The sequence below is a fragment of the Falco rusticolus genome, chromosome 1 (assembly GCF_015220075.1).
Source record: "Falco rusticolus isolate bFalRus1 chromosome 1, bFalRus1.pri, whole genome shotgun sequence".
Classification (NCBI taxonomy): Eukaryota; Metazoa; Chordata; class Aves; order Falconiformes; family Falconidae; genus Falco; species Falco rusticolus.
The window spans coordinates 49455490-49470719 of record NC_051187.1 but is presented as its reverse complement, the minus strand read 5'-3'; the positions used below and the strand labels follow the sequence as shown (position 1 = coordinate 49470719).

General features: G+C 38.1%; 1 protein-coding gene across 1 annotated transcript; it reads right to left on the bottom strand.

The window, feature by feature from the left end:
• Positions 1-2203: 2203 nt before the first annotated feature.
• On the bottom strand, positions 2204-14920 carry RNF175 (ring finger protein 175). The gene is given in 8 exon segments (XM_037404730.1): positions 2204-2390; positions 3219-3352; positions 4007-4129; positions 5542-5563; positions 5728-5811; positions 6736-6823; positions 6826-6889; positions 14795-14920. Coding segments are annotated over 8 exon segments (828 nt in total).
• Positions 14921-15230: the final 310 nt, after the last annotated feature.

The window sequence follows — 15230 nt, the reverse complement described above, 5'->3', positions numbered from 1 at the left end:
AATTGAGTTGTAATTGAGTCTTAACTCACATCTAGCTTCCTGTTGTGTTACTGCTTTTTAGGAAATTCTTCTCCGCACAGCCAATGTGTCAGTGATAGCAGAAGTCTCCCTGTCCTTTGTTAGCCATTGAAAAAGCTGAGGACAAACAATTAGGCAACTCTGACAGTGTAACACAGATGAACGATTTATTTATGTGCATTTTTGCATATATGAACGCAGACATAACACATTATAAGAATTATTAACTTTGCTACTTCATCCAAGCAAAGCCACCTTCACCCATGTACTTAAATTTGCTCTTTCTTTCATTTACTTAATGCTTTTAAAATTGCATCGTTTCCTATTTTTATCATTTAAACCTTACCTTCATTGGTAGCTGGCTTTATGCAACCTCTGCTTTATTCTCACATATATATTAAAGCATAAATTAAGCTGACCTGTATTTCTGATTTCTAATAACAGAGATTCTTAAAATACTGACCATATTTCATTTGAGTTCAAAAGCTACTTCAGCTAGGCTAATTACCTTTTTAGACCAGCTTCTCTGATTCCTAAGCAGAACTACCTGTTCTTGCATAAACATGCTGCATTTCAGTTCCTCACAGTGTGGCCAGGGTGGTATGGACGTCAAATATTCCGCCACTAAGCAGCAAGACTTATGTATCTCTTTTGATCTGGGTTTTGTTTTGTTTTGTTTTTTTAAACCAATAGCAACATACACAATTGGTGGTTAGGGATTGTAACTTCATCCCCCTGTGTTTGAGGAGCTGGTTATTGGAAGGTGGGCCTTTTGAGCACGGTGACGGTAAGTCAAAAAGAACTTAATATAGGATTATTACCTACCAAGCACACCATAAACATTACCATAGTTAGAGCTTTTTGTAAATGGCCATTGGAAAATGTACGAGTTACGATACAACAGCTCTTCAAAGAGGTGAGAGAAAAAACCTAACAGTAATCTTGTATTACCTTAGTTTAACCAAATGAACAAACTATTGGGGTGCCATTCTTCAGAATTTGCTGTATACAAAGCCATTATTTGACTTAAATTCCTCCTTGTCTCCTGCACAATTTTCTGTAGTCAGAATTTCAACTAGAAGCTGCTACCAGTATATTTAATAACGAAACAATCTTAAAATACTTATTTTCCTTTTTTTTTAGAGGCTAGTCATTCTCAGAAATAAGCTTGGGTTGTTGTTTTTGGTTTTTTTTCCTAGCACAGGCTTCCCATTAAAGGCAGCAATTTCTTTTAATTCTTACTTCGAGAAAGTAAAAAACCACTTTAATAGCCTACTGTACAGTTGAAGAGACACTATCCTGTAAAAGTGTGTATAGCAGAACCAGAGTTCAACCAACTGCTATTTTCTCTAGTCTTTTAAAATTAAGTACAGGATATATATTATTGTAGACAAGTAAATATCCAAAGTTTTGCATTCTCACCAGTAATCTGAGTCCTATTCTAGACTCAGTAATTAATGCCTTGGACAATACCTGTAACAACTGATTGCCAAACCACCAGATAACAGAGCCGGGCGAAAAGATGTCCACATAAAATGTGTGTGTTCCCACCTAATCTGTTGTTAAGGAAATTGCAGAGAAAATGCAACAATAGGTAAATCTTGGTGTTTTTCTTAGCCAGGCTCAAAGAAAGAGTATTGAGTTAAAATTATGAAATGCCTTTTCAACTTTTCTAATTCACTTCCTTTTTATAGGGATAAGGTTCAAATTAAATATCCTCCCCCAAATGGTTAAAATAAGCTTCAAAAAAGTAAGCCAAACTTGGCTTCGACTCAAATAGGTTTCTACAGGTGCAGCAGCAGATCTTTTATTTCATTTGCTAAAGTAAAAATTTTGTTTACTAACTACTGATAGAAAGGGGAAAAACCAGCACTTGCTCTGAAAGTGGATTATATCAGTTTTGTTATTTCATTAAAGAGCAAAATTGACTGCACGGTGTTTCTAAAACTGTGATTTACATTCTTTAAAATGTTCCTCTCATTATAAAAATGATTTCAGGATGTCATCAAATCAAGAAGGAAAATACATATGCACTTCTCTTTTCCTAGCTTGCTTGAGGTCTTAGATAAGATAAAGCCAAACAGAACTATCATATTTCCTAAATATAAATGTTCCTTAATAATAATTGGTTTTCCATTTATTTAATGTAGCCATCTCATCCCTCCACTGCAGATCAAAACAAGAATTAGTAAGTAATCAGGCTATGGTTTAGAAAAGCCAAATCAAAAGCATACTTGTTAGGGAGAGGGTATGGGTTACTTAACATCCTCTCCACATCATCTTTCTCAGGGCAGTATGGGCAAGTTTAGTTCTTGCCAACAATGCCCCAACCACAGATGGATGAAACTTCATGAAACCCAGTATAAGGTGTACTGTTCAGGAATCTTTCAAATATAAACAAGGCCCAGTGCTTACATCTGCAAACTTGGTCAAACCAGCAACAGGTAATTTTAACGGCTGATTATGGATAATGCCTTTTCTTATAACCAAACAGTTTCAAGTGACTTAAAACATTTTGAATATTGAGATTTATTTTAAAAGTTGAGTCCAATGTCCTGAACATCCACATTGGTATTCATATTTTCCAGCTTACAAGAAGCCAGGATACTTTTATGAACTACAGAAGGGGGTGATCAGTAACATTGTTCCAGGACGTACGTGACACCTTTCATTTTAGTTTCTGGAATGCAAAATACTGAGCTGTTTGGTACCCCAAACTATGAGACATTGGCTCTTCTGTCAGACTGTAGAGTATCTTAGTGCCACCGTTTGAGAATGGCTCCACATCTGCCTTGAAACTACCCAGCAAACACAGCCCCAGGCACAGCTGGAGGAAATCCTCTGCTGTATGTGGGAGCTTGCATCAGCAGACCTGAGCAATGGGGCAGTATCCTGCCTAGCACAGCGCCAGGCACAGCCACCTAGGCTGTGCACAACGTGCCTGGAAGGTGCACTTAGGCCTGAAACTGTAGGGTTATGGCCACTCTTGCATCAGTTTGTCAAAAAGCTGTGCGCCCTCAGCTTATGTCATAGAACTGAAATGTATTTCACGGTCCTATTTTTACTTATGTGCTGTTGTTTCTGAATGTGGTTTTGGTTCCTTTTTTTCTTGATATTTATTGCCGTTGCTTTTTCTTTTTTTTTTAATGCGGCACGAAACAGGAGAAAACAACAATTCCATAATTACATGGAAAGAATACACATGATTACAGGACAGCTGGTAGGTATTTTCAATGATCCCTTCTTCTTTTATATCCACAAAAATTTTCTGCCTGCGGACTGTGCAGATGTCATTGGACAAATCTCTTTTTGGTATGCCACTGGTGGTGTAAAACTGTCAAGATCAAGTTTACAGGGAAAAAAACGTCAAAGAACAACAAAATATTTGCTTATAGTCAAGGATGCATAAACACATTTTAAGTGCTGTCAAAGATAAGGACAGCATGAAAATGGCTGCAGTGGTCTTAGTTTACTAGTGCCGGGATGCACAGTTAACAAGAAATAATTAAAATCTTATTGCTGATGCAAGAACTTTAGTAACCCTCTGCTTGACTTTAAGTAACTGGGATATAAGAGAATTGTGCTGAGATGATCACTTTATCTGGAAAGGGAAGATAAGAGCTATAAAAAGGAAAGGGCAAGAAGAGGCTTTTGGAGGAAGTAAAAAGCTTGTCTTCCTATGGCAATTAGGAAAATTACGTAGCCTTTTGTACATAGGGACCTGCCTGTTAGAAACCCCAGATCAGGCCCTGGCATATGTCACTGGCTGCTACTTCAGTAAGACTATTCTTCTAACCATAACATTGAACAAGGGAGTTCAACAGATTGTCCATGGCACAAAAACAGGTCTCTTCAAGGAAAAGCAAGGTTACTTTACTGCAAGAGTATCCAGTAGACTTTATTCTCATGAGTTCAGGGGCACAAGAGCTTACGAGCTCACTTCCAGTCCTTACAAGCAGTATTCAGGATGACAATGCCCAGCACTGACACCAATGGTGGAAGCCATGTAGTCAGAACAGATCCCTGCAAAGTGTCTTCCCATCACTCTAAAGTACAGTCTGTTAAACAGCTGTGTCACAGCAAAATCCATGGAATCAACAGACTCGATTCTGTCATAAAAATCACAAGAGCACTTGGGCGAGTCTGTTCTTGACCAAAATGCCAGAATAAAACAGCAATGAGATTTTTACTTCAGTGAGCTCCTGCTTCCTTCAAACTTCAGGTTTAGTTTCATTTTCTTTTGCAGCAGCAGACACCTTCATACTTGACAGCAAGATATGTTGAAAGCAGGCTATGAAATGCTTTTGGTGCCACAGCTACTCAGCTTTGTTACAGCAAGGCCAAGCTAACAGTTTCTTCTAGAAAGGGACTTTGCTTAGAGTCTTATTATTATAGAGAACAATTAGATACATTTCATTGTTTTGCAGAAGCAACAAGATCAGCCAAATCTCAATAAGGTGTAAGAGACCAGTCAAAGAAATGTTAAGTAATGTGGCTAAAAGCCCACTGTCCTCCTGAATACAAATTCCTTGTAATAAAATCTTCGCTAAATTGGAGCAAGTAGTATTTAACCCCCTACCCCAAAACGCCCCCAACCCAAAATAGTCTGAAAAAATGTTAATATCTGTTGTCATATCTCTGAGACTGTATGTGTTACAGGTCTTGGGAGACTTAAACTTGGCTACCAAATACTCGTAATACCAGAGCTTCTCAGCATTAAAAAGGACTTGTCGTTTCTGCTGCCACAGGGCACAAAGAACCTTTAAAATAGATTCAACAAATTTCGCAGTTATATCTTTAAAATACACTGGTGAGGGAATTTAGCTGGTTAAATAAAATACCTGAACAGAATAAATCTTCACATTATTGGTAATACAAAACTGTTAAGTTTCTGCCAAGAACTTTCCATCAGAGTTATGTACTTCTTGGTTAATCAACTATGCAATATACGGGCAATAAATCAGACACTTAAAGGGAGCAGATGCATTATGTAGTTGATCTACACAATCTTGAGGAATCCCTGGAATTTCTGGTCAGACGATGCCTCACAGAATCCAGCATAGTAGTTCTGACTGGACTACCAGTCAGAGAGAAAGCTTGGAAAAGCATAAAGAAAATGCAAATTCTACCCATGCAAAAATTCTAGCTGGATAAGAGGTTAGGTCAAGAATCATCTGGACATACAGTATTGCCTTTGGCAACAGTCAAAATAAAAAGAGAAAATCCTAGCAACTTTATAGCCTGGTAGAGCGGGAAATGGTAATTATCAGAGATTATAATGTGGTTTCGATATGAATGTGCTTATCTATTTTTACTCTTCATGTCAAGCCTTTTTATGTCTCATATCCTCAGGTACATAAATGAAGGACTGCAGGTTAACTCAGTGGTTAATTAGGGGATTAAACAAGAGAAGACAGTGGCTGTATGAAGTTTAAGGGGTTTCCCCTCCTCTCTTCACACCACAAACTAAGTTGCAAAATGACTAAATATCAAACTTCACACCAACTTTGCAGTAATGAAAATAAAGAAGTAAGAGAACCTACAGCTACGCACCATAAAAGAGATTTCATGTGTTGAGGTGGGTGGTGAAGAGGCCAGCCTAGAGCAATTTCACTACAAACATTAAAATCTATCAAATAGAGAATCGTAACAGTTGCCAATCCCAGTTTTACCTGAAGATACCCACCTTAAGAACATGTTAATCCAAACAGGGTAAATATTATGGCTAGATAACCCACAATTCCAATCACATAACTCAGTTTATAGATCAGGAGAAGCCATTTGTAGACCAACCTGCAGAAAAGAGAAAAGAGATTGCTTAAGACCTTGCATATTTTGCAGAGTGGTACAGAAGGCCACATATGTAGCTTCTGCTGAAGTATTTGTATAAATTAAATGGAAGTTTTACACTTCTGTATTTCTCCCTTACTTAAAGGTGAATTTGATTTATAATACAGGAAAAAGTACAGGAAAAAACCCAAACCTTTTCGGTTTGCTTTCAATCTTCACAAGAACTGCTAATTGTAAACAGATGCCTAACATAATTAAACTAACAGTTGGGAATGTGAAGAAGGGAGAGAGACATAGGCCAGAGCAGGCCAAGAACAGGGTAAAATACAACTAAGGTACGTCAGATACAGTCAATTCCCGTATACCACCCAATGACATTTCACCTCTAAATACTTGCAACTAGCAGAAAGCAACCTCTGACCCATTAATAGCTGTCTTTGTGAGTCTAGGGTGGAGAGGGCAGCGTTTCAGAATGCTGAGAAGGACGAATTACAGACCTCTCAACTTTATGGTCTAGCTGAGGGAGCTCTACGGACTACATTCGAACTATTTTTGGTATCTATACCAAATTGAGCTCTTCAGGCTCAGTCACTACCTGGAAATGACTGCTGATGGTAAGGGTCTGCCAAAATGAAAAACACAAGATGGAACTGATGAATTCACTTTAATTTTAACCTCTGTTTCATTATTTTTCATTTGCACTGCCATGTTTGATAACAACAGTGGTTTAGAGGAACTTATTCATATTGCAGTTGGACGATTACCTTCAAATGTAACTGTTAATCACACTTTTTTGTAATCTGTGAAGATTTGTTCACAGGAACATTCTTATTTGCTTTTCTCCTTCTACAGGTTCCTATAAGAAACAATACCACAAAAAACCCCACAACAAACCAAAAAAGGCAAACCAACAAACAAGGACATTACTGTGGTGTCCTTCCCAAGGGAGGTTTGTGGGTTGCTCTGAAAGTGATTTGAATGGCAATAACTGAGAGCACTCCCCACATGGACAGGATCTCCACCAGTAAGGTCTGACAGTGAAATAAAGAGGAACGACCCACATCTGCAGCAGTGTGACCAACTTGGCCAAACTGAGACAGAAATTTCCAAGTAACGACATCCTATGGCTCCATTTTGCATGGTTAGGTTTGATTAACAGATTGCCAAACTGTAAAACCCGTACAAAATAATGTGACTTGTGCAGCATCTGACACAGGAGAGCCTTTGACCCTAGAGTACAATGTTAGTCTGCCTTGCACCCTGTAAATAATTAATGATCCCAGTGTAGTAAATGGTTATAACACTGAGATACAATTCATCAGACTCCCACATCCAATCCTCAAAAAACTAAACTGCCTATTCATAGAATTAATGTTACTGAAAAAAACATTAAAGTTTGTTTTCTAGCTCAAATTGTATATGGTGACTGCAGGACTAAGTCTTTGGGAGCAGCTTTCTGAAACTGGTGGAGGCAGTTTGGCCTTTAAGCCTTAGAAGTGCTTTTACAAACTTGTAGAAAGGCACATTTGGCTGTGTTAGTTTGGGATGCCACTCAGTTACACAAACACAGCACCAAAAGTTTTCCTTGAAAACTCTTCCTACAGCACAACAAAATGCTGTGGCTTGAACTTTTGAACCTTTTTTTCTAAATGAAATTATTTCAAACTTAGTATGTATATTTGCTTGAATTGCCCACAGTGATGAAATATTCTACTTCTTTTCCAACAAGCAAATATGTGAAACCCACTGAAGAGTCAAAAGCCCTGTAATATCAGTTCTCTCCGTGATAACATCAATGAACTGTGGATTTGGAATTGTGGAAGCCTAATGATGACAAAGATAAAGCAGGACTGACTTTAATACATGTTTGTAGAGTTAGCTCCTGCATTTTTACAGAAAGGTTATGTCCTGGTTTCATCTGGGATAGAGTTAATTTTCTTCTTATTAGCTGGTGCAGTGTTTTGGATTTGGTGCGAGAACACTGCTGACAGCACACAGATGGGTTTGTTTGTTGCTGGGTGAGGGTTATACTGTGTCCAGGACTTTTCAGTTTCTCAGTCCCTGCCAGCGAGAGGGCTGGAAGGGCACAGGGAACTGGGAGGGGACACAGCCAGGGCAGCTGACCCAAACTAGCCAAAGGGATATTGCATGCCATGGGATGTCACACTTTGTGTATAAACTGGGGGGCATCGGTCAGGGTGAGCTGACCATTGCTTGGGGACTGGCTGGGCATCGGTCAGCAGGCAGTTGTGTTGTGCATGACTTGTTTTTCTTTCCTCCCTTCCCTTTGGATTTCATTCCTCTCCCTCTCTCCCTCCTTTTCATTATAACTGTTATTGTTGTTATTATTGTTGCTCTTTCATTTTTATTTTATTTCAATTATTGAATTGTTCGTATCTCAACCCTTGAGTTTCACATTCCATTCTGATTCTCCTCTCCATCCCTCTGGGTGAGAAGGGAGTGAGTGAGTGGCTGCATGGCATTTAATTACCACCAGGGTTAAACCATGACAGGTTACTAAAAATAAAGAAAACTAAACCTAAGGGGAGATGATTTTCAAATTTTTGTTTGATTTGGGGCAGGGGGATTTTTTTAAAAGCAAACAAAAAGCACAATCCATCTAGAGTAAAAATCTATTTCTATGGAAGAAGAATCTCCTTCCTTGATCCAAGAAGCAGAATTCTGAAGGAATGTGTGTTTCTCCCTGTAAAACCTAACACAGTTTTGCCACAGATTTCAGTTGAAGCAGGACTGGATTATGATTCTTCTAAGAAAAAGAAACTTAGAAAAGACTGCCCGAAACCCCAGAAAGCATATAACTATTGAGCAAACCGGTATTTCACAATGTAGGTTTAAATATATTAACAGATAGAAACTCCTGTAAAATTGTTACCACACAGCATCATTAGATCACATCACTGATGCATTTCACCACCTGAATTTACAGGACCTGCTTGTGACCTTTACAAGTCTGCTGCTTGTGACCATAAAAATGACAGCTCCTTCCATGCTGCACAGCCCTTCTGGCATGCTGCAGGTCAGTGGTCCACACACATCCCTGAACATGGAGCCTGAGGTCTCCTGGCCTTCACCAGAAGCCACCAAAGGCTCCTTGTTGCCTGCCTGCCTTGCTAGTCAGACATGATCCTCCTCCAATGCGCTTACGTGCTGTGTGTTGCTTTTTTTTCAGTAGACTGAAAGTAAAGTCTGAAGAAACAAAGCCCAAACTGAACAGGCATGCATCTTCAGTAAAGTAGTTACTTTCTAATACAAACCTGTAACAGAACTTTGTTATCATGTTAGCTGTAAAATAAAATGCTAATTAAATAAAAAACAGTATCACAACCTTTGCTCTGGGGATGCTGTTATCAGATCAATTGGTATATATTGTTTGCAGTAATTGTTTCAAATTTTCTTATTGATTTTTATGTCTTCCAGGTTGTGAATTTTAATACTATTAGCCTTTACATGAAATGTATTAGTGTTTTGTCATTTAAATGAGGAAAAAGATAGGAATCGAGTTATGCAGATGAAACCCCCAGTATTGATTTATTATTAATACTGAAAGGTCACCATCTGGACAATTCCATAAAATAATACATCTGTATTGCTGCTAAATGGGAGCTTTAACATCTGGATCATATTATTCCAAATTTTCCTCATCCACCCATCATAGCAAGAGGAATTTCCTGACAAATCAGATTGCTGCCCAAAGGTAAAATGTTTTTCTCATTACCGTACTTTAAATGAGCTCAAAAAGACCTAGAAGTGAAGTCAGCATCAGCATCATAGACAACTTTCCCATTGTCTAATTATGCAGATTAAATAGGTCATACAAGCACCGAGTGAAAAATGTCCATCTGTCCTCTGCTTCCCTCACAATGCTCCCACTACTCCGAGCGAGTAAGAATGCCTATCACCAGCAATTTCAGCAGAAGAGCATTATTCCGCTATCCTTTCCATCTTATAGCATATGGTGAAAACTGCATACATAAAGAAAATAACTGTAATAATTAGATTTTATTGCGAGGGACTGACCTACCGAACTGTTAACTTGGCAATGCAAGCTAACTGGCTCTTTAAAAATCTAGTTCCTTTTGATGTGGACATATTCAAATACTCAAAAGCATATGCATGGAAGAAATAATAAATCAGCTGTTTGGGGTTTTTTTAAGGTTTAAATAATGTGCTTATACTTTGATAGTACATTGGAAACTGGCAGGGATTTCTATATTAAGTAAATCAACCAACCTTATTTTCAAGATTTGCCTCATTACTTAGGTATAGAAATAAATGCTGTCATAACTATGCTCTTTTTTTCAACTGTATTCCAAAGTAAGTTCTCATTACATGACTGTCACATGGTACAAGATACACAATCAGTAAAATGGGCAACCACCTATGGGACTAGATGTAAAGCTTTTGTTTTTGAGATTGTTCGGAGACCATGACAAATCTGCCTTTTTATCTCAGATATTTTAAGACTTCTGTTATGCAAGAGGAGAAAAATTTTGTCCACATATATAATATTTCTTTAACTTTCATCAATAGACAGCTTCTGACAGCAAGCAAATTGCATTATAGGAATCAGCTGAGTACCAGGATAGTATATATAGGAATCAGCTGATAGTGAGAATTTCCTTTGGGAAAATACAGAGTCAAAGCACTAATAAGCTTTTCCCTTCCTTCCCCATTTGATATGCTAGACTGCTGCCTTTATGTTGAGAAAAATGAATAAGATAGGCTAGGACAAGGCAGGAATGTTTTTTCAAGGATGTTAATTCTCTGACTAGGATTCTTTGTTGTCGCCTCACATCCCAGAGCACATACTACAGTTGCAAGCACATCTTACTGGGTTAGAGGAGTGCAAAGTTTGTGAGTGAAATGGAGAAATGAGAGCATTATCTGAACACAGATACAAGCCTATTGAAAAATCAGATTTTTACAGTGTGAACTGGCAGAACACAGGCTCCACATTTATTTTTTTAAATTTCAAATAACAATAAAATTCTCAAAAGTAACTGAAAAATTATCAGTTTCTTTAATCTGCTTCCTCATCATATGGGAGTTAACCCCAAACTGTCAGCAACGATCTAGAAAAAAAACCACCCACAGTTGTCAGTAGCCTACATTTTATTTCAGGCTAAGACTTACTAGAAAAAACCTACTCCTTATCCCCGCCCCCTCGTGCTAGGATAACACCCCTGTTACTCTATACGTAGCCATCTGGTGAAGGGTAATCTCTTCCCTCTTGCCAAAATTATCTACAGCTGAGCCTTGGTTGCTTTGCTGCAACTTTTTGCTCTGGCCTCTTTGAAATAGGAGCTTTCCTAGTATGCCTGCCTTTTTTTTTTTTTTTCCTCCCCCAGGAGATATTTTACATTCTTGATAAGCCTGGATAAGGCTCTTTTGGAAGATACATGCTGTTGCTGTTTCTCTTGCATCTAGTAAGTAGTAGCTGCTTTCTTACTTTTTTTTTTTTCTTTCTTTTTGAGCAAGCTAATGAATGCCCTTTCCATTTAGGGCTGATTTTATGCTCCCTTGGACCTTCATTTCCTTTTTCTTTCAAAAAGAAACCAAACTTTTCTTCTTTACATGTTTGCAAAGCACTTTGAAGGGGAGGGTGGGAGTCAATGACTGCAATCCTTTGTTTTATTTCTACTAACAGGACTGTGCAATTCCCTCTGAGCTCTTACTATGTCTAAGAATTGCGTAAGCATCCAAAGCAGGGATGTATATGTGCAAACACCCACCATGACCTCGAAGAATCAGACAGAAAGGTTTGCCTGATGCTGCCTTCCAAGCCATGATATGTAATGGAGGGCTGGCTACTTGTTTCTCTGATTTCTTGGGACAGAAAATAGGAAAAAAAAAAAAAAAAAGCAGTTTTTGAGCAAAGAACTGGAGCCTCCCGTTGAAAATAATGTGTTCTACCTCTTCATCCAATTTCTTTTCTCTTTTGCTCCTAAAGATGCAAGTGTGTTGTTACAGGCAGGGGAAAGTGTTTGGTTTCTTTTCTTCAGTATTAGATACTGCTGCGCATAACCTACCTGTATGTGAACTACACAGGCATAAACCAAAAGGTCAAAAGCTGGACAGCAAGGAAGAGAAATGCATAAGCAAGCAAAAGTAGGGCTGTTTTCTCTTTAGTGAGCATGTGGCTTTTTTTCAAATTTTGACTTATTTAAATGTTTCCTACCAAATCAAACAAAAATGATATGCACGTGAACACAAGCATAATAACTGCCACCTGGAAGAACTGTAATGCAGAAGTCTAGACCTGCCTGTACTTAGGGAAGCAGTAGATCTTGTTGTTTATTTTTATGTTAAATGGACAATTTCCTGTATGCATTAACGAAGTAGTTTACATCCTAAATGTGACTATCTACAGTTTTTGCTCCTAAATCAGAAGGTTTTTTTAGCTAATATAACAATGTGTACTAGTTATTTTTCATATGTCTTGGGTAAGGATCTCATTAATCATTCTACTTTGTATCAACGTTTGTCCTATTTGTTACCCTTTAAAGCACAGTGGATCAGATTTTGGCAGTTACTATGCTGACAGAAATTTCTAACTTTGCTGCATGACATACTTTTAAAGAAAGCAAGCTAATGCAATGAGATCAACAATATGTTCAAAAACTATAAAACTATCTGGATATGAAACATTAAAGCAATTAATACACAAACTTGTAAGTTGCTTTGATGACAAACACTCTTGTTACCTAACATGGAATAAATGCAATATCCATCTACTGGCAGAGATACACTGTAAGTAGCATTCACTATCGTAAAGTAACTTCATACACAGATAGGTGGTAGGTGTGAGAAAATATTCCTCTCCCAACTAAAGAGAGCATGAAGTGGAACGGCCAAAAAGTGCAAAGCGAGTTTCTCATTCTCAGTGCAAATGTCAGCTTCTGGTGCTACTATTTTTACTGAAAGAGGCTCTGTTTCTGTTCCTCTTTTACTGGAGAAGGAGGTCTTGCTGCTGCCACGCAGCTATGCACTGAAAATTGAGGCCCCAACGTGTTTCTAGTGCAGATGGTCTTGGTTTTTTTTTTTTTTTGTTTTGAAATGCACTGCAAAACTAAAAAAAAAAAATAAAAATCACAGTCTTACTAAAGTGTTGCAATGGCTGTAGTTGTACTGGAGCCTCCCTAAATTAGTCTAAATGCATTTAAAAGTACCTTTTTTCCATATTGGCTATGTAGGTGTGACTGGCTACCATAAACAAATAGTTGGGAATGAAGCTTCAGTTGCTGAAGACTAAGCTAAACAAGTAATAAGACTGTAGGAGGTCTAGGCTACTGGCATTTTTGACAGAGGTTAGGCCTACGTAGTACGTGTCAGCTTTAAGTACTGCTAAGGAGGATAACACCAAAGCAACAGAGTGCAAGCTTTTTAGATTCCCACAGGTTTTCCCAGTCAGATAGGGACTTTCCAAGCTGCTTATCATTGCACGCATACTTAGAATTCAGGTGTGTATCAGCACTGATTCAATACCAGTCTCATGCAAAATATTTTCAATGGAAAACAAAGACATGGACAGTGTGAGTGACTTAGTCACTTCAGTGTTGTGTTCCTTAGTCTAAAGGTCTGTTGAAATCAATAAGACAAAAACTAATAGAAAAAATACTTGAAAAGCCTGAACTGAGATGCTGACATGAGCATAAAATTATTGAATCATACAGCAGAACTGGTCTAGAAGAGAAGTTAAAGAGAACATAATGGTAAAGCAGTATTGTATATGATTATGCTATACATGCTCAGGTATTGTGTGTGCTCAGGGTCAGAAGTGTGTGTTTCTAAAGGTAGAGAATTAGTGACATGAATCTAAAATCCTCAGGGAGCTGTGCTACCTATGATTTCATTAGACACTTCACCTGTATATATGCTGCCATGAGAAACATCTCATCACTGCTCCTAACGCTGTAAAGTATAGCTGAAGAGCCTGTTTCACAACCTCTGTATTGCAATTTTATGCCACTGTGAAACTCCACTAACAGTAAAGCTGTCATAGATAAGGCTGGGTTTATATCCCATACTAAAACAGTTTCTGTAAATTGTATCAAGGTTTTGTTCTTTAGCGTTTAACAGACCTGCCACATCAGGAGGTATGATGCTTTAGAGTCTGAAGAGCAATTGTCAAGACATAAAGTATTGATTGTGACAGTCATTGATGCCACTACTATTAAGAAGTTCACTTACCAAAAACTGGATTTCAATCTACGAATGGCTTAGGGCACTCAACAGCTGATGAAGATGGGAAAACTAAGCAGCTGCTTGTGTGCTTAAAATTCTGCCTGTCTGAAACATCTGTGTAATCCCCATTATCTGTTTAACATTCACTGAAAACTCACATTGCTTTTTAAGAACTGTCCCTTTCTGAGATGCCTAACTTTTTTTTTTTTTTTTTTTTTTACCTATTGAATAGGGAGGTCAGGGGTGGAAATCATGTCACTCTAGTTTTCTCAGGTTTTCAGAAAAGTCTGTGGTAGGGGAAAGGAAGTGAGCTGAAGCACCATAAGCCCCAGTTTTATCACCTTAACCACAAGACAAGCTTTCTCACTAATTAGGCTTGTGCATGAGTAACTTGATGAATAGAGGTCTTGAATTCATTCAGTAAACCCTCTGTAGTGTTACTTTAGCTGGATAAGGGTAGTGACTTTGTTCTCCTACCTAGTCCATTATTAGACAGTTGTTTGAAAACTCAAAGCCTTTTCCTTAAAAGCCTTCACCTGCTAAAGACTGACTATAGTATCAGTATGCATACACAGAAAATAAAATACAAGTTGTTTCTTCTTCCTACATAAAAGCTATTCTTCACCTGATCAAGAGTCATGGCTTGCTGTTTTCCACAGAGGCTCGGTCGTCTAGGTGTAAACACTTAGGAGTATGTCATGACTCCCAACTGTTAGTTGAGAAAGATGATGTCTTAACCACTACAGCTCCAAACCTGCTGTCTTTCTGACAAGCTATTCACATTGCGCCATCGACAGTGTCTTTGCTTCCACTGAACATGCAGGATTTGGGCAACAAGCAAGGTTGCAATAAGAACAGGAACCATCTCCATTCGCATTGATTCAGAGCCATGGTGCTTCCCATGCATCTTCCAGAGTTGCAAACAGAAAAAAAAATTTGCGTGCTATTAAAAAAAGAAAAAAAAAAGTCTAGATTGATTTTTTTTTATACCTAAAGGGGACAGTAAGCCTATGTACTGAGAGATACTTTATGAGGAAATAGGTTAGTGTTGTTATGCACGAAGGTAGAAGGTAACAAACTAGGTGACAATACTTGGTCTTTGTAATTAGAGCTATTATCCTGAAAAAGGAAATGTGTAGTAAAGTAATGGGCAGACAGTTGTCTTTTTTTTCTTTTCTTTTTCTAGTAACTTGGTCCTGAACATTAATATAGCCACA